Source organism: Phocoena sinus, chromosome 20 (assembly GCF_008692025.1).
Source record: "Phocoena sinus isolate mPhoSin1 chromosome 20, mPhoSin1.pri, whole genome shotgun sequence".
Taxonomy (NCBI): Eukaryota; Metazoa; Chordata; class Mammalia; order Artiodactyla; family Phocoenidae; genus Phocoena; species Phocoena sinus.
In genome coordinates this window covers 28,469,252-28,487,349 of record NC_045782.1, presented here as the reverse complement: position 1 = coordinate 28,487,349, position 18,098 = coordinate 28,469,252, and the positions used below count along the sequence as shown (strand labels likewise).

General features: G+C 54.2%; 1 protein-coding gene across 4 annotated transcripts in view; it reads left to right on the top strand.

Annotated features, from left to right (window-relative positions):
* RNF43 (ring finger protein 43) overlaps positions 1-17,596 on the top strand; it is a 60,332-nt gene extending 42,736 nt beyond the window's left edge. For 2 of the 4 annotated variants that reach the window (XM_032617520.1, XM_032617519.1), the window contains 8 exons: positions 2,779-2,901; positions 8,398-8,472; positions 8,581-8,712; positions 9,300-9,404; positions 10,793-10,954; positions 11,473-11,575; positions 12,589-13,944; positions 16,147-17,596. In XM_032617520.1, coding sequence (XP_032473411.1) covers positions 2,779-2,901; positions 8,398-8,472; positions 8,581-8,712; positions 9,300-9,404; positions 10,793-10,954; positions 11,473-11,575; positions 12,589-13,944; positions 16,147-16,193 — 2,103 coding nt within the window. In that variant the 3' untranslated portion in view covers positions 16,194-17,596. Of the gene's footprint in view, positions 1-2,778; positions 2,902-3,530; positions 3,611-8,397; positions 8,473-8,580; positions 8,713-9,299; positions 9,405-10,792; positions 10,955-11,472; positions 11,576-12,588; positions 13,945-16,146 lie in introns of those variants that run through there. The other 2 variants (XM_032617521.1, XM_032617523.1) reach the window with 2 other exon arrangements.
* Positions 17,597-18,098: the final 502 nt, after the last annotated feature.

Below are 18,098 nucleotides of genomic sequence, written 5' to 3'. Positions count from 1 at the left end.
AATCCTTCTCTAAAGACTACTCTTCTCCAAAGTGACTTTCCCCTGTCTCCATTGACCCTCTGGTTAGTGAGAGGCATCTTGGAGTTATCTTGAGAAAGCTGGACCATGGGTAGGGTGTGGGAGCACGTACAGCGGTGGACTTCTGTGGCTGCTCCTGAAGGGAGGTCTCACATCTTTTGTTCTGCTGGAGCGGCTGACTCCTGACTTCTCACCACACCGGCCTGTCCTCTGCAGTCACCAGGGAGATCCTTCTCAAACACAGATCTGTGGTCCCTGCTCTTGCCGACCTTTCATGCCGGACCTAACTGCCCCTCCCAACCCTCAGCGCAGGCCGCTTCCTCTGCCAGGAGCGTACCCTCCCCCCTGGTTGTGGGTCCACTGGGTGAATACATACCTATTTAGTCCCCAAGGAAGCACTGAGGTCACTCTGCCCTCCGGCATGGGATTGTTGGTCCCCCTCCTCAGGCCCTCCCCCAGGCCCTCGAATGAACCTGCATTGTAACATCACAATACACAGTGTTTGCACGCTTGTCTTCTGAGCTTTAAAGGCAAGGAGCCTGTCTTATTCATTGTTGACTCCTCGTTGCATTGAACAGTGCCTGGCACCGAGAGGGCCTTCAGTGTTGGTAGAATGAAGAAATGAATGGGCAGACGGACAGACTAATGGAACTTGTTGAGATGGGGGCTACAGCTTCACTAGAGCCCCCAACCTCATGCCCCAGCCCATTTCTGGGGGTTAGGGGGATATATAACCTTTCTCCCACACTAAACCTCGATCACCACCAGACTAAAAGTCCTTAATTTCTGGGAGCAAGAATGGACACCCCTCCCATCTCATCACCCCCTGCCCAAAGATTTCTATTCACAAGGATACAGTTCAAAGTGAGGTAGTGCATATGTATTGAGAACCTACTATGTTCAAGGGACTGCAGTGATACAGTGAGAGGAAATAGCCTGAAAGTGCTTTCCAAAAGTGACCGTGCTTTTATTTATTTTATTTTATTTTTTTGGCTGTGTTGGGTCTTCGTTGCTGTGCGCGGGCTTTCTCTAGTTGCAGAGAGCGGGGGCTACTCTTCGTTGTGGTGTGCGGGCTTCTTGTTGCGGTGCGTGGGCTTCTCATTGTGGTGGCTCCTTTTGTTGCGGAGCACGGGCTCTAGGCGCGAGGGCTTCAGTAGTTGTGGCTCGCGGGCTCTAGAACGCACGCTCAGTAGTTGTGGCGCATGGGCTTAGTTGCTCCACGGCATGTGGGATCTTCCTGGACCAGGGCTCGAACCCGTGTCCCCTGCGTTGGCAGGCGGATTCTTTTTTTTTTTTTATAAATTTATTTATTTATTTATTTGGCTGTGTCGGGTCTTCGTTGCTGTGCACAGGCTTTCTCTAGTTGCAGGGAGCGTTGTGGTGCATGCGGGCTTCTCACTGTGGTGGCCCCTCCCGCTGCGGAGCACGGGCTCCAGGCATGCAGGCCTCAGTAGTTGAGGCACGCGGGCTTCAGTAGTTGTGGAGCACGGGCTCAGTTGCTCCGTGGCATGTGGGATCCTCCCGGACCAGGGCTCAAACCCGTGTCCCCTGCATTGGCAGGCGGATTCTCAACCACCGCACCACCAGGGAAGTCCCGGCAGGCGGATTCTTAACCACTGCGCCACCGGGGAAGCCCTGACTGTGCTTTTAAGTCCATCATTGACATTATCATGTTCGTAAACATCTTCGTAAATTCAAAATTCTCTCTGGTTCCTCTGATGGTTCTTTCTGGAAGTCCTTTAGTCTAACAGCAGTAGCCAGGGAATCGTGGGCAGCTCCCTAGTAGGAATTTCCCTTTCTTGCCAGAATACACTGGGTTTTCACCATGTGGGAACCCCTGGCCCATAGGACTATCCTTTGTCACAGTACTCTAGGAAAATTAGATTCAAGGGAGTATTAGAATCACCCTGAAGGAGAAGAGTGTGTATAGAAGGGCAGTCTCATCCCTTTGATGAGGGGCCCTCTGGTCTCTGTTAGCATGTATAAGGCCCACTTCCCCTTAGTCGTTGCTCAGCACCAGCCGGGCTAGAGGCTCAGGGTCTCGGACTGGACCTGCCATACCCTCAGAGCAGGTGGGCTGAGCAGGCCGCATCATTGCTGAGGACAGGACAAACTCCTAGGAATTGTGCTATTCAAGGCTTAACTCTTAGCCAAGCCTCATCCCAAAATAGTTCTCCTCCCTATCAGCACCCTGCTTAATCCCAGGATAAGCAAAGGGGGATGTTGAGAGGAGCAAGATGGCACCAAGTGAGAAGACCCAAGCCACAGGAGAGATGGGAATCTCCATGGCAACAGCTGCCGAGGAGACAGGAGGCTCCAGCAGCACCCAGCAGCGCCCTGGGGGAGCAAGGAGGGAAGCAGGATTCTGAAGCCACTGATATAGGCTCGCAGCCTGGGATTTCTGGAGTAGAATTAGGAGGTGAGAGAGGCTGGGGCCAGGAGAAGAGCCCTTTGCAGCTGACCAGTTTGGAAAAGCAGGGCTTGAGGATTGTTGGAACGGCTTTGTAGCAGCGTCTTCGTTTACACACCCCTTGCTCCCGTCTGCCCCCACCTCCATGTGTCCTTGGCCCTGGCACCCCTGAAATGACAGCTGGTGTCTCCTGGCTTACCATGAGGCCATCTGATAAGAAGGCCCCCTCTTTCGTGGCAGCAGGAGACCCGCCAGGTACCTGTGAGACCAGTGGGGACGTGCGTGGCTCTCCCAGCTGTGGCTTCTGCTCCCTAGAGCCCCCTAACCTGTCTCTCCCTCTCTCTCTGCAGTCCCACCCCCTGTACCTGTGCAACGCCAGTGACGACGACAACCTGGAGCCTGGATTCATCAGCATTGTCAAGCTGGAGAGCCCCCAGCGGGCCCCCCGCCCCTGCCTGTCACTGGCCAGCAAGGTAGATTCGCACTTGAGCCCCGCACACCCTGAACCCCTGCGCGCCCAGCTCTGGGCTGTGAGAGGTCCTGTGTTCTTTGTCTGCTTGTTTCCTGAGAGTGATGTGCTCAGTTCAGGTTTTTATAACCCATGACTGGTCTGAGAGACGTGGAAATTCAGGCCACTGTCCTCTCCCCACCGGCCATGTGCCAGCAGAACGTTTTGGCTGTCATCTAGAGCATGTGCCCCATCCTAGCTCTTCCCCCATCACCTGGACATTCCTACACCCCTTCCCCTGCCTAGCATCAGAGCTAGCATCAGAGGGGGTCAGCTGGAGGGCTTTTCCATCTCTCAGAAATATTCACTGAGCACCATGCAAAGAAGAGTGGAAACAGAGGCCATTAAAACACTCTTCCTCCGAGATCGCAAACCGGCAGCCCCACACTTCCTCGGGGCACATTTGGTAGTGAGTGCCCAGTGTTAGGTAGGTAAGTATGAGTGTGAGAGAGGGGAGGGAGACAGACAGATGGAGGAGGACGAGTTCTGAGAGCTCTGCTGTCCCTCCAAAGCAGCGTATGATTTCACATGCGTGTGGGCACTCGGCAACCTGCCGGGATGTGTCCACATAGGAGGTTTTCTTCTCGCCCCTAGAGGACCACTCTCCTGTAGGAGAAATGAGCCATGTGAACAGACACTGGGTGACAAGGAACATGTGGTCAGTGCTCTTTGAGGTACTTAATTAACCTTGTTGGGCCTTTGTTTCCACCACCATAAAACGGGACTTTTATTTCCTACCCCACTGATCGTTGTGAGGATGAAAAGAGCGTACGTCAAGGGCCCAGATAGTCCCCGAGCTAAATGAAACACGAAGTCAAAAACCCGTCAGGAGTTCAGAGGAAGCACCTTGGCTGCTGGCCTGTGACCTTTTTTCTTTCTGAGGTCACTGCCTGAGCTTCCCGTGCCCACCCCCGCCCCCCGCCCCCTGCGCCACACTCACCCCGCTTCCCCTCGCCGGTCTTCTCCCCGCATCACTCTGCGGAACTGCTCTGGCCCCAAGCTCTCTCGCGGGTCAGGTCCAAGGCATCCCTCGGCTCTCTCATCCTTTGACCTGACCAGGTAGCTCCTACCTGGGATCCCCTGGCCCAGAGGAGGTCTGTGAAGGTAGTAATATGGATCTTTGGGCCACTTCCAATATTTTAGACTTCCCACAGGCTTAACTGAACTCTTCATTTTTTTTGCTTTCGGTTGAATTCTATCAGTTCAATGTGTTAATACAAGTTATCTCATAGGAAAATGAATTGTGTATAATAAATGCAGTTAGTTTGGTAAAACATATTTAAATATAGGGCTTGTGGGAGGCATAGGGGAAAGGTGGGTCTTTGGTGAGGAAATTCAAAAACCACTGACCTCAGTCAGCTCTGCTCTGGCAAATCAATTAGTGTCAGTGGTGGTGTCCCCATCCCCGGAACTGGGGCTCTTGAGCCAGACAGCCCCGGGTCTGGAGCCTGGCTTCTCCACTGCCCCTCAGTGTGACCTGGACATTTTAGCTCAGCTCTCTGAGCCTCTGTTTCCCCATCTGTAAAAGGGGAACAAGAACAGGGCTCATATCTTATAGTAGTTATGAGGAGTTGAGGAGACAGTACAGACGCCAAGCGCACAGCAATCACTCAATAAATGACTGCAGCTGTCACTGCTGTCCTTGTCATTGGCATCGTCATCCTGTGCTTTCATAGTTAACAAGGTTGGCCTTTTTCTGTCATGGTTCCCTCTTTTGATCTCTGACCCTCACTGTAGTTCTTCTGGACTCTCATTCTTGTCAGCATACCACCTTCCTCCCCCTACCCAGTCACCCAGATTGGTTTCTGTTTCTTTATTAGCAACTCCACAGCCATCCTTGTGAATCCCCAGGCCCTGAGCCCCTCATGCATGGGCTGGAGCAGTGGCCTTTTGCCTGGTGGAAGGAGCTGGCTCTGGAGGCAAAAAAGTCGGGTGCAAGGCCTGCCTTTCTTACCACAGAGAACACTCCCTGCTAACCAGGTACTTGGAAGGCTGAAGTCCTGGGTGGGAATTCTGCCTCCACTGCTTATCAGCTGTGTGACCCTGGGCAAGTTGTTCAGCCTCTCTGAGCCTCTGGTTTTTCCTCAATTCAAAAGTGGAGCTGATGCCTGTCTTATGGAGTTGTTGTGAGGAGTAAATGAAATCATGTACGCAAAGCACATGGCGATAGCTGATATGATGATAACTAATACTTAAGAGCGGCTTAATGACAGATACAAATAAGTGAATAAATACTTAAGGAATACTCACTATGTGCCAGGCGCATATTATAAGGCTTTACATGGAGTAACTTATATAGTCCTCAGAGCAACCCTGTGAAGTAGGTCCTGTTATTAGCCCTAGTTAACAGAAAGGAGAACTGCGGCACAGAGCAGTTAAGTGACTTGCCCGAAGTCTCACAGCTAATGGTTGATGGCAGATTTAGTACTCAAACCTAAACGGTCTGGGCAGAGTGGGTCTCAATAACGGTTATATCCCCTCTACTTCCTCCTCTCCTTGCTTTCAAGCCTAGGTGAATCCCACCTCTTGTATTGAATCTTTCCTAACTGGCTCAGCCCAGCTGGGCTACTGGGAGCAGAAATCCTTCCCTCCTGGCGTGCTGCCAGGGTCTCTGGCCATGCTTTTCACACCAGGTTTCATGGAGGTGCCTTGGCAGGGGCTGGGGTTGGGGGGAAGCCAAGGGTCCTTCTTACCCCTAATCCCACCCTCAACCTCAGCTCGCTTTTATATGTTTTGTATTGACGATTTGTGTCAGTCTGTGTGTGTGTGTGTGTGTGTGTGCGTGTGCGTGTGTGTATTGTGGGGGACACAATGGAGGGAAGGGCTTTCTGCAGTGAAAAAAAGGGTTTGGAAACAACTGGTCTGTTTCATTCATTTGTACTCTAGAATGTTGTTATCAGCATTATAATCGTACGTATATGCTTTGTCTCCACAGCTAGATTATGAGTTGTTCTGGAGGGCTCGGCCTTCCCTGGCTTGGTGCCCTGAGCACAGTGGGTGCTCAGTCAATCTTTGATGAGGAGGAGATACACAGTGACTGTCACTGTGTCTGGAGAGGAAAATCTAAGGTGCAGGGAAGTGCAGAGCGTAGAAGTGCAGAAGTCCTGGAACGTATTGGCTTCCACTGCTAAAGGCCACGGGCAGCCTGTGCGCTGCTCTTAGAGGGCTGGCTGAATCTTTGCAGCTCCCAAAGAGGTCTCTGGGTTGTTTTTCTAAAGCCCACTCTTCCTGACTGGAGGGCCTGCCCGTCCTCTCTGTCTTCCAGGTTCTGGTCTGGAAGAAGTGCTTCTCTCTCTCCCTCCCTCCCTTTTGCTTGGGTGCGGGCGGACTGCAGGGCAGCATGGGTAGCCCCTGAGTGGGCTGCCATCTGGCCCCAAATCTTGCTTTTTGAGTCCTAGAACTCTGAACACAGGCACCCACTGTCTGAAAGCCCTGTTTGTTTCCCCTGTTGGCCAACCCTCTCTCTTTGATCACTTTTACAACTTTGTAATTATGGGCTGTAATCGGCTGGGGTGTTTGAACGTCAGGGTAATTACTTTCCACCGTTCCTACCCCAACCCTTCAAAAGGAGAGGGGTAGGGAAGTAAGAACATCTCCAGAGAAGGAAGTCTCTGCCCTTCCCTCCTGCTGTTCCAGGCTGGGCTGGGCTCAGGGTCTCATTCTGGGGATGAGAAACACGAGGCCCTAGTAGCACTGTGGATCCAGGAGTCTCAGTTCTGTGACTACTCGGGTGACCTCCCCACCCCTTGGTTAAGTCATGGACTATGAGATTAGCAGGAGTCCTTCTCCTTTTCCCCTAGGGCTGCTCCCATGCCCTGGTTTGGAGGGCTCTGAAGACTGGACAGCTTCTTTTTGCCTGGGGTCGCCTTGGTGGGGGAGACTTCCTGGGAATAAGCAGGCTAGAGGAGGATGAAGGCTGTGGCCTCTCCATTTCTTCAGCAGTTCCATTCTCCAGTCCTGTGAATTTCCAGTCAATTAGCCTGGCGAGCCTGGGCCTGGGCTGGGCCTGGGTGCTGGTAGAGAGAGGGCCTAGCCCAGCTCCTCAGGGAAGGAGGGAGGGGAGAGGGAAGGTACCCTCCTGGCCGAAAAGGCCCCACTTGAGTGTCTCCACCACCCTCCCCGGGCTCTCCTGGCTGCAGGCTGCCTGTTCTGAGGGGCCCTCTGGCCTCTGCGGCCACCTGGGGAGCAGGGAGCAGGGAGCGGGAGCCCAGCCGCTCCCCTGGCCTGCCTGGCAGGAGACCTGCCCCAACAGGCTCTCACTGGGAAGGGAAGCAGAGATCAAAGCGCTGGAGTGTAAGCCCCAGCACCGGCTCCGCTTCCTGACGGCACTACTTGCGGGAGGGTTAACTCCTTCAGTGCCTGCAGGAAGGCCCGAAAGGATCAGCAGGCCCCAGGGGCCTGAGGTCCCAGCCTGATGCCTTCGCAAGGTGAGCCTCTGCCCTAGGGAGGAGCGCTGGAGAGCGCTGGCGCCGGGGAGAGAGGCGACAGTGAGGCCGGAGCAGGGTCTGTCTGCCGGTCCTTTGCCCTCGTGCCTCCACCGCCCCCTCAGCTCTTATCTCCCTGGTCTTACCCACACCCAGAGCCCCCAGATTCCTGCTTTGTGTCTCTTTCTGGCTCTGCCCTCCGCTCTGCCTGGTTGGCTAGATCCTCTCAGAGCCTTGGCGAGCACGCATGTGCGTGTGCACGTGGCACGTACGCACGCTTGTGTCCTTGTGGGGACAGCCCCTCGGGTCCCTCCCAACCCGAGTCTCTACTGCCACCCTCAGGGAGGGGGTGAAGGGATAAAGCACCAGACAGGGACTTCAGTAAGTCCTTGAATAGGAGCCAGAGGAAGAGTTGCAGACTAGAGTGTGGCAGGGAGAGAGAGCCGTGAGGTGGGCTGAGCCTGGGGCTGTCATAGCCACCTTGGGTAAGAGCAGTGTCCCAGGATCCAGGAACTTGGCCTGAGGTGGGGCATGGGATGCTCTGCAGGCTCCTCTTGTCAGGCAGGGCTGGACCCTGGAAAGCCCAGTTCTGTTCTGAAGGAGCTGTCCACCTCTCTGTACTGGGGACTGGTCACCACACACCCCCAGGCCCTGGGGGGTGCTGGTCGCCCCCTGCTCTCGGTTCTCACACTTCTTCGTGAAGGCGGACTGGAGGCACCCTGACGGCAGGGGCCGTGTCTTATTTGTCCTTAGGCCTAGAGCCTAGTCCAGCCCCTGGCACCTACTAAACCCTGTTAGGGGTTTGTTCCATTACGAAAGGAAGGACTGAATGTTGTCCTGGAAGGCAGTGGACCTGGGTGGGCTTGGGGCGGGGCAGGGGATCCTAACCCCACCGACCCCTTGCATGTGTTATATGTGGGAGTGTACAGAAGTGTGGTGTGTACAAAATCCTAGGAAGGCACGTGAGGGGGCGAGGCCGGGGCGTGGATGGGCTGTGTGTCTGACCCCTGCGGGACCTCCGCTGTGTGTGTCTGCAGGCCCGGATGGCGGGGGAGCGGGGAGCCAGCGCCGTCCTCTTTGACATCACGGAGGATCGAGCTGCTGCTGAACAGGTACCTGGGACATGGGGTGTTTGAGGAGGGGGCTGGACGAAGGAAGAGAAATGTGCCGGGGAAGAAGTCAGGACACAGCCACCCTTGTGGGCACTTTCCCTCCTGCAGCTGCAGCAGCCCCTGGGGCTGACGTGGCCAGTGGTGTTGATCTGGGGTAATGATGCCGAGAAGCTGATGGAGTTTGTGTACAAGAACCGAAAGGCCCACGTGAGGATTGAGCTGAAGGAGCACCCGATGTTGGTAAGCACGCCAGGTCTCCAGCCCCGGCCCCAGCACCTGCTGTTACCCGCACTTTTTCCTGCGGTGACTCTCACCAAAAGCCCTTAGACTCCTGGAGCTAAAGAGGCCTTGGAAACCCTCTAGCGCAACTCTGTCCACCAGCTGTGCACCTCTAGGCAAGTTTCTTCCCCTCTCTGAGCTTCATCTGCAGAATGAGCAGATCGGGTCAGCTGAGCTCTAAAGTTGTTTTTCAGCATCGTGGTTTCATGGCACAGAGTAGCAGAGCCAGAATGAAACCCTCGTCCCCAGGCCCCCTGAATCCTGGCTGGTATTTCTCCATCGACTGGGAAGCTTGGCCAGATGCTCACTGGGTAGCTTCCACCTTGTAGAGGGGTCCCTGTCCCCTTTTTCCCAAGCACATGGGTCTCGAGATAGTACCTCTCACAGCAGACGTTTGGAGGAGTGCCCGTGGGCAGAGAGGGACCACCTAAGCCCACCTGCAACCTCATCCCCTCTGCTGGAAGACTCAAGGGGCCCTCCAGTTCTCTGTGTGTCGCCTGGGCTCCTTCCAGAAGCGTGACCCTTTCCCTCTCTGCTCGCTCCCCCAGCCAGATTATGACGTGTGGATCCTCCTGACGGTGGTGGGCACCATCTTTGTGGTCATCCTGGCCTCGGTGCTGCGCATCCGGTGCCGCCCCCGTCACAGCAGACCGGTGAGGCGGGTGGGCTCCCTGGTGGAGGTGGGCGAGTGCACGTGTGGGGGAAGGTGGGGAGCAGGAAGGGCAAAGTGAGGAAAGAAGGTGCCCTTACGCCTGTGAAACAGTTTACACCTAAATCCCCCGGCAAATGACTTTGTTGATTTCCAGCAGCCTCTCTCCACAAGAGTCCTCATTTGTTCATTCATTCAACAAATAGAGTGAGTGCCTGTTCTGTGCCAGACACTGTTCCAGGTGTTGGGGATAGTGCAGTGAACAAAAAGACAAAAGATTCCTCCCCTCGGGGAACTTTCATTCTAGGTAAAATGAATGAGTAAATAAATAAGTAAAATGTAAGTAAATAAATAAGAAAAATACACAATAATTTAGACGGTGGTGTGTGCCAGGGAGAAAAATAAAATAGAAAAGGGGAGGGAATGGAAAGGGGACAGGGTTAATTTTTAAAAGCAAGGCCAGGGAAGGCCTCATTGAGAGGATGACATTACAGGTAAGACCCTCAACAGGTGAGGGGGTGATCTGTGCAGATACCTGGGGAGAAAGTGATTGAGGCGAGAAAACAGGAAGTGCCGAGGCCTTGAGGCAGAAGTGTTGCCTGTTACGTCTGAGGAACAGCAAGACGGTCCTGTGGCTGGAATCCAGTGAGTGAGAGGGCAGAGCAGCAGGTGGAGACAGAGAGTTAATGGGGCCCAGTGGTATTGGACTGTTAAGGCCGTTGTCAGGATTTTTTTTTCACTCATGGGAGGGTTTTGAGCGGAAGGAGAGCCATGACCTGACCTCACCTGATCTGTGGTGAGAAACCAGCTCCGAGGCTATTACAGGAATCCAGGGGACAGTAGTAGTAGCTTGGATTAGGGAGGTAGCAGTGAAAGTGGCGAGGATTAGTTAGACTCTCCATACACTTTGAAGGCAAAGCTGACAGGTGTCTAATGGACTGATCATGGAGTGCAAGAGAATGGTCAAGAATGGCAACAAGATTTTTGGCCTGAGCAATGAAAAGAATGGAATTCCCTTTACTGAGGTGGGGAAGACTGCGGGAGGACAGGTGTGTGGTTGGGCGGTTCATGGGATTAGGAGTTCAGCGTGGGGCCTGTCAAGTTTGACGTACCTGTTAGATATCCAAGTTGAGATGTCAAGCAGGCAGTTGGATAAAAAGTTGCTCTCATGGGTCATCGAGGGAAGGAAAATCAACAGTATGAGTGGGGAATGGGATGGGGGTGCTTAGCCTGCTTGGCAGAGCCACGTAGGAACTCCGAGGATACAAACGCCTCGGAGTGGTCCAGTGGTCACGGGATGTAACTGCGTGGCTGGGAACCGAGTACAAGCTGGAGTCCAGGGCTGAGGGAAGAGGAGCCCTTGCCCCATTCTGGCCCCACCCCTCTTCCCAGGATCCCCTTCAGCAGCGAACAGCCTGGGCCATCAGCCAGCTGGCCACCAGGAGGTACCAGCCCGGCTGCAGGAGGGCCCGGGCCGAGTGGCCAGACTCAGGTAGCAGCTGCAGTTCAGCCCCTGTGTGTGCCATCTGCCTGGAGGAGTTCTCGGAGGGCCAGGTAAGGCAGGGCCGTGGTTCACCTCCGTGACCAGGCTGGGGAGGGAGGCTGGAGCTTGGGGGAGGAAGCACTTAAGGCTGGTGTGAGTGCTCGAGCTGCATCTATGTCCTGTGTATCCTGCACAGACAGCCCTGAGGTTTGGTTATTTTCCTGGCTTTCCAGGGAAAGAGAACTACTGTTGGTTGAGTGTGTACCACGTGGCAGGCTCTGCAGCAGATGCTTTAGAGGCATCGTCTCGTTTTAGCCTCGTGACAGTGAGGGGTGGGGGTAGATTCGTTTTTTAGCCTCATTTTACAGCAGAAAACTGTCTGTTAAGAAACTTGCCCAAGGTCGTGCAGCTAAGTGGCAAAAACCAGGTCTACTTGATATCAAAGCCCATACCATTTCTGTCCTACCGTGAGGTCTTTGAAAGCAGATGGCGGCAGTAAGGAGAGGCCAGAGGGAGTCGGGAATGCCCTGCTTCCTGGCCACGACTGTAGCTACAGACAACTCTGGTTCAGACCCCTTGTTTTCTCCAGGAGCTACGGGTCATTTCCTGCCTCCATGAGTTCCATCGTACCTGTGTGGACCCCTGGCTGCATCAGCATCGCACTTGCCCCCTCTGCATGTTCAACATCGTAGGTAGGAGGTGGGCCAAGGACTCCCCTGTGCGCAGGCAGATGGGTCTAGAAGGGGCTTCCCTCTGGGCAAGTGTTTTGCCTTGAAGCTGAGGAGAAGGCAGGACTGCCTGTTGTTCTTTAAGCTGTGCACTGCTCGAAGGGGCCTCATCTGAGGAGGCGGCCATTCCATTGCAGTCATCTTTATGATGTATTTTCATGACAACTTTGTTGATTTTAAATCTGACTGATTTGTTTGTTTATTTATTTTTGGCTGTGTTGGGTCTTCGTTGCTGTGCGCGGGCTCTTCTGTAGTTGTGGTGAGCGGGAGCTACTCTTCGTTGCGGTGCGCGGGCTTCTCGTTGCGGTGCGTGGGCTTCTCATTGCGGTGGCTTCTCTTGTGGCGGAGCACAGGCTCTAGGTGCATGGGCTTCAGTAGTTGTGGCACGTGGGCTCAGTAGTTGTGGCTCCCGGGCTCTAGAGCACAGGCTCAGTAGTTGTGGTGCACGGGCTTAGTTGCTCCCTAAGGTATATGGGATCTTCCCAGACCAGGGCTCGAACCCGTGTCCCCCGCATTGTCAGGCGGATTCTCAACCACTGTGCCACCTGGGAAGTCCAAGATTTGTATATTTATTATTCTGCTTTTCTGGCAATAAAGTATTCTGTTCAAACAAAACCAGGATATTATGACAATCTTCTAAAAGATGAAAGTGAAGTACCTTGAGGAAAGAGAGCCTTTTTCTAATTCACCCAAAGGTGCAGTGTGGGCTAGCAGTGGCCCTGGGTGCAAGTCCCCAAAGGGCTGATGGGAGGAGCAGGGCTTGCCATGCACAGTGGAACTCCCAAGGAGACGACTGACTGGAGGGAACAAGGGCATCCCCGGGCACAGGCAGGTTAGGAGTGTCCTTGGTCGTCCAAACTCTGATGGAGCTTGCGGGCGATGCAGGCTCAATAAGTACGTTACAGCCACGCTTTTCTGAATGTACCCTCCTTCCGTTTGTGGAGTCAAACACTTGTGCTCTTGGTTCTCTCTTCCAGAGGGAGATTCCCTTTCTCAGTCCCTGGGACCGTCTAGATCTTACCAAGAACCAGGCCGAAGACTCCACCTCATTCGCCAGCATCCCGGCCATGCCCACTACCACCTGCCTGCTGCCTACCTGTCGGGCCCTTCCCGGAGCACAGCGGCTCGGCCCACACGGCCTGGTCCCTTCCTACCATCCCAAGAGCCAGGCATGGGCCCTCGGCACCACCGCCTCCCCAGAGGCACACATCCCCGGGCTCCAGGCGAACCACAGCGCCTGGCAGTGGCCCAGAGCCCCTCCGCGCAGGGCTGGGGGCTGAGCCACCTGCGGTGCACTTTGCAGCACCCTGCCACCTGCCCCATGCCCCCACGCCGGGCCAGGCCTCACGACAGCAGCGGGTCTGGAGAAAGCTACTGCACAGAACGCAGCGGCTACCTAGCAGACGGGCCAGCCAGTGACTCCAGTTCAGGGCCCTGTCACGGCTCTTCAAGTGACTCAGTGGTCAACTGCACGGACATCAGCCTGCAGGGCATCCACGGCAGCAGTTCTACCTTCCACAGCTCCCTGAGCAGTGACTTTGACCCCCTGGTGTACTGCAGCCCCGAAGGCGAGCGCCGGCGGGAGGAGGCTCAGCCTAGCATGACCTCTCGGCCCCGTTCTTTGGACTCGGTGGTGCCCACAGGGGAAACCCAGGTTTCCAGCCATGTCCACTACCACCGCCACCGGCACCACCACTACAAAAGGCGTTTCCAGTGGCACGGCAGGAAGTCTGGCCCAGAAACTGGAGTCCCGCAGTCCAGGCCTGCCATTCCTCGGACACAACTCCAGCCAGAGCTGCCTTCACCCGATCCGCAAGCAGCCAGCTCCAGCCCAGCAGCCCCGTCAGGACAGCTCCCCAGCCCGCAACGGCCCAGGGCCCTCACCGAGCCAGCCCCCGGGCCAGCGGACGCCTCCAGCCCCAGCCCTGGTCCCAGCAGCCTCTTCCACTTGCAGAAATCCAGCCTCCCTGTGCGACACACACAGAGGAAACGGCGGGGGAGTCCCTCAGAGCCCTCCCCAGCCTCTCGACCCCAGGACTTGGCCGCACACCGAGTGTGCCAGATCCTTCCCCATTATGGCCCCAGCCTGGCATATCCTTGGTCCCCAGAGGCCCACCCATTGATCTTCGGACCTCCGGGCCTGGACAGGAGGCTGCTACCAGAAACCCCAGGCCCTACTTACCCAAGTTCACAGCCGGTGTGGTTGTGTCTGACTACATGCCAGCCCCTAGGACCATACCCATCTGGGGAGGGGCCTTCCAAATGGAGTTCTGGCGCCCCAGAGGGTAGGCCATGCCCTTACCCACACTGCCAGGTGCTGCCAGCCCAGCCTGGTGAGTTTTCAGGGGAAATGGGTCTGGCGGGGACAGGAGACTAGAGTTGGGTATGGCAGAACGGGTCAAGTCATCCAGAGGGTTGATGGAAGCTGAGAAGGGTCCAACAGGGGTGACATTCAAAATAGTGGACAACTGGCATAGCGTGGGATGCTGGCTCTGCCAGGTGTTAATCCTTTAGTTGCCAGATCCTAGGGAGGTCTCCGGTGAGGTACCAGTGTGGCTGAGACAGCAGAAAGTACTTGGGGTGGCTTGGGGCAGCAGCTCAATCGTGAGTGTTTCAGTATTTTAAAAATTGGTACAGCTGAGCCTGTAGCTCAGTATTAGCTGTAAATACAAAGAAGGCCAAGAACTGTTCCTTGCTCTTGAGGAGAGCACGGACAAATAGTTACTGAAAACCGTAATCCCAGGCCATATGAGACCTTACAGGAGAAATAACTACAGATAACCATAATTCTGGGTTATATGAGAAGAGCTATGTGAATGATGCAAAAAAAAAAGGAGAGCGATCACAGGTGGTTCCTAGCAGCCCTGTGGTTTTCTCCTTTCCCCCGGGTAAAAGAACTACTAGGGCTTTCCCTTCCATGCATCTTTGTTAATAAGACTGACTTCATTTTCTTGGGGACTCAGTGTGTCCCTATTACTGTATTGCAGCCAATGGTGATAATGTAAATCCTTGACTTTAGCTGGGTATTTATTTGCTCAAATCCTCCTCTTCCTCTTCCGGATCCCCCAACCCCTACTCTCCCCCATCTTTTCCCATTGTGTGGATGACACAGCTCTTTGCCTACAGCCATCACTAGGAGGACCCCTCTGCCCTCAAAGGTCCTGAAATATAAGACTTTGGGGTCTAGGAATCCTACAGGCAGGACCTGAGAGCTGCTATCATCCGTCCATTCATTTCTTCCTTCCATTTTTCTTTCTGCGTTGTATGCTTGCTATGTGCTAGGTTCCAGGCTCTGAGGACGTGGAACTTGTCAACCAGGAGACCCAGGTCTGTGGAGAGATAGGCATGCAAGCTGTTATAGTACAGAAAACAATTGCTTCCATAGGGCCATGTAATGCAGATTTGGCCATGTGTTTGATGGTTCCTTTTGAATCCTGTCATGTGTATACTTTCAGTGCTGCCAGTGCCAGACCACTACCTCCCCCCCCCTCTCAAACTCGTAACTGGTTTCAGTGCCTCCCTTTCCCCTGCTCTTCAGATCTTATCCACGCCAGGTTCTGTTAACCATGTCTCTGCTAGCTTTACCATATTCTCCTCCAGTACTGCTGGCGCCTGTCCGCGTCTTAGGCGCAGCCTGAAAGTCGGGGCGGGAGCCCCCTGGCTCCTCCCTTCCCTCTCACAGGGCCGTGAAGCCGGGCCCTGCACATCAGTGTCGTGTCCTGTAGGGCCACGCAACACCGTGATCCTGCTCACCTACCCTCCATTCTGTTGCCAGGGTCATCCTCCTCAAACAAACTCTCCAGAAATCTTCAGATGTTCCGTTTTGTTCAGAGTAAAGAAAAATCCAACCTGGTTTCGCCTTCAAGGCCCTAGTACCAGCTAGCCCCCATCTTCCTTCCCAACCTTATTTTCCGCTCTTCCCCTTCCCTCCCCCTGCTCCAAGCTTTAGCCAAACTAGGTAAACACTTCCTGCAGGTTCTGCAGCCCAGAATATTCTGCTGTCTTCCTGTTCCCATAAATCTAATTCTTCCCTATTCCTGCAGGACCAGTGCATTTATCCCCACTTTCAGGAAGCCCTCCTTGATGCTCCACTTGGACATGACCTTTCTCCTTCCGTGATTCATCTCTTACGACCCCAGTCCTGCCCCCATTGGCATAATTGCCACTTACGTGCACACCTTTTCTCCTACAAGGTTGTCAGGTCCCTGCTTAGTCTTCTTGGTCTTCTCTTTGGCACATGGTAGCAGGCCAGATCCACAAGTGCATAATAAATATTTACTGGGCGAATGAATGAATAGTAAGTATGGGTAACACACTGGTTGCTATCTATGTATCTCTTTCTCTAGATTCATTTTTCTCTCCCCTGTGTCCCAACGGGGGCCGCTCTCAGCTTTCAATCTGATCACCCTTCTGGACCCATTCCCTGCTCCTGCCTCTCTGTAGTTCCCTCCCAGCCATCCTCTCTTGCCGGTGGAACAAGCAGAAGACTGGCCTGACCCTCAGTGACCTCTTTCCTCCTCTCTCTCTAAACGCAGGCTCAGAAGAGGAGGAGCTCGAGGAGCTGTGTGAACAGGCCGTGTGAGATGTTCAGGCCGAGCTCCAACCAAGAGTGCTCGCCAGATGACTCAGGGCCCTCCTGAGAAAAGAAAGGACCTCAGAAAACACCCCTCTTCTTTGCCGTCCTTCCTGGAACCACTGGCAGGAGTGTGATGGTGGGCGGCAGGAGGTGTTGTCTCCCGCTCCCGGCTCCAGACCTCGTCTGCAGAAGCACCTGCAACGCAGCAAGTCTGTGTCCAGCCAGGCGACCAGCTGCCACCTGTGTGGGTCGGCTCCCCTGCCGGCTGGGACTTTCTGAGAGCAGGAAGCTAGGTATAGGTAGATAGGTGTTACAAAGGTGGTGCTCCTTCCCCAGCCCCAGCAGGTCTCCCTCATTCCAAGCCTCATGTTCATACCAGCAAACGGGTCCAGCTGAATGCATGACCCTTCTCACCTCCTTCCTTGGGAGAGTCCTGCACACCGGCTTTGGCTCCTCCTTGGTAAGGCTGCTGCATCAGCGGCAACCCTGGTTCTTATCATTCTCCTTCTTTGCAAAAAGATCAGGAGCATAGGTGAGCCCTGAGTCCTGAAAAGGGGGGCTTTGCAGCTTCACCAGGCAGGGCCTCCCCTGGTGCACAAGGGAGGATGTTTGTCCCTCCTTGTCCGTGCTTGTCACATCCACTATATTAAGTCAGAGGGGAAGCCAGGGTGTGCAGTTCTGTCCCTGATGTGGTACAGCACCTTGAAGAAACTGGGTCGAAAGCCTCTGATCGTCAAACTCCCTTGTCACTCCAGCAGCCTCAGTTCCCCTGGGGGTAGGGGTGAGGGTAGTGGGAAGGGAATAGCTCTTCCTTGGGGACCTCCTATCTCAAAGTCCCAAAGTAGGCGGAGAGAAGAGGATTTCTGCTGGACTTTATTTAGGAAGAAGAAGGAAGGAAGGAAGGTAGAAAAGGCAAAATTACAGCTGAACAAGGAAGTTTTCTCTGGGTGTTTTCTCTCAGACCAGGGATAGGGAACTAGAGAACAAAGGAGAGGTAATATGGGGCCCTTGGGATTAGACGGCCCAGAGGCCCGGCTTCCCAGTATAAGCCATGCAGGCCAGAGACACACAGGAAGGAGTGGAGTTGCAGCAGGAAGCCTGGCCTGGGCAGCTGGTATCGAGTGGGCGAGGGCTGAGGGGCCTCCTCAGGGTGACATGCACCCCAGGGAAGCTGGACCATTGCCGGCCCCTCAGGCATTATCCCGTTTGGAATGTGAATGTGGGAGCAAAGTGGGCACAGGACCCCACCTGGGAATCTTCTTCCCTCTTAAGTCAGTGGGGAACTAGCACCTAGGCACCCACGTGGGTATTTATATCTGAACAGACAGAAAGACGCTTGAATCAGGCACTATGTTAAGAAATGTATTTATTTGCTAATATATTTATCCATAAATTCCATCTGGTCTCGCCGTTTTCTTCTGTCATGACTGTCACTCAGGGTAACAACTTTGTCTTCTACGTGGGCAAAGACAAATTATTCCTGATAGCAGAGGCTAGGCTCTGATTTATGAAAGGACAGAGTAGAGTGGTGGGCTTGGCTTGTAAGCCCCTAAAAGCGTGGTTTAGTGAGATGGGGGAAAGAGAAAGCATGACTGGATTCTCACTGTGTGGTTCAGTGTGTTATCTGTACTATTATTGTACTGTTTACTTCACACTCTATAACGCTTCAGTGACTTTCTTTGTGACCCTGGGCAAATACCCAGATATATTTGAGTATACTCAAATACCCTGGTGCCTTTTCCCACCCATGAAATGGGCCCACTTCACCGAGTTGTTGGAGAGCTCCCATGAGGCAAGACTGAACTGTGTTCCAAGGTAGAATGTATGCAGTGATAGAGAACATCCTAACCCGTCACAGAGCCCATCTGAGCACGACACGGGACGGGCACCAGCAGCAGACCGGTCTTGAAG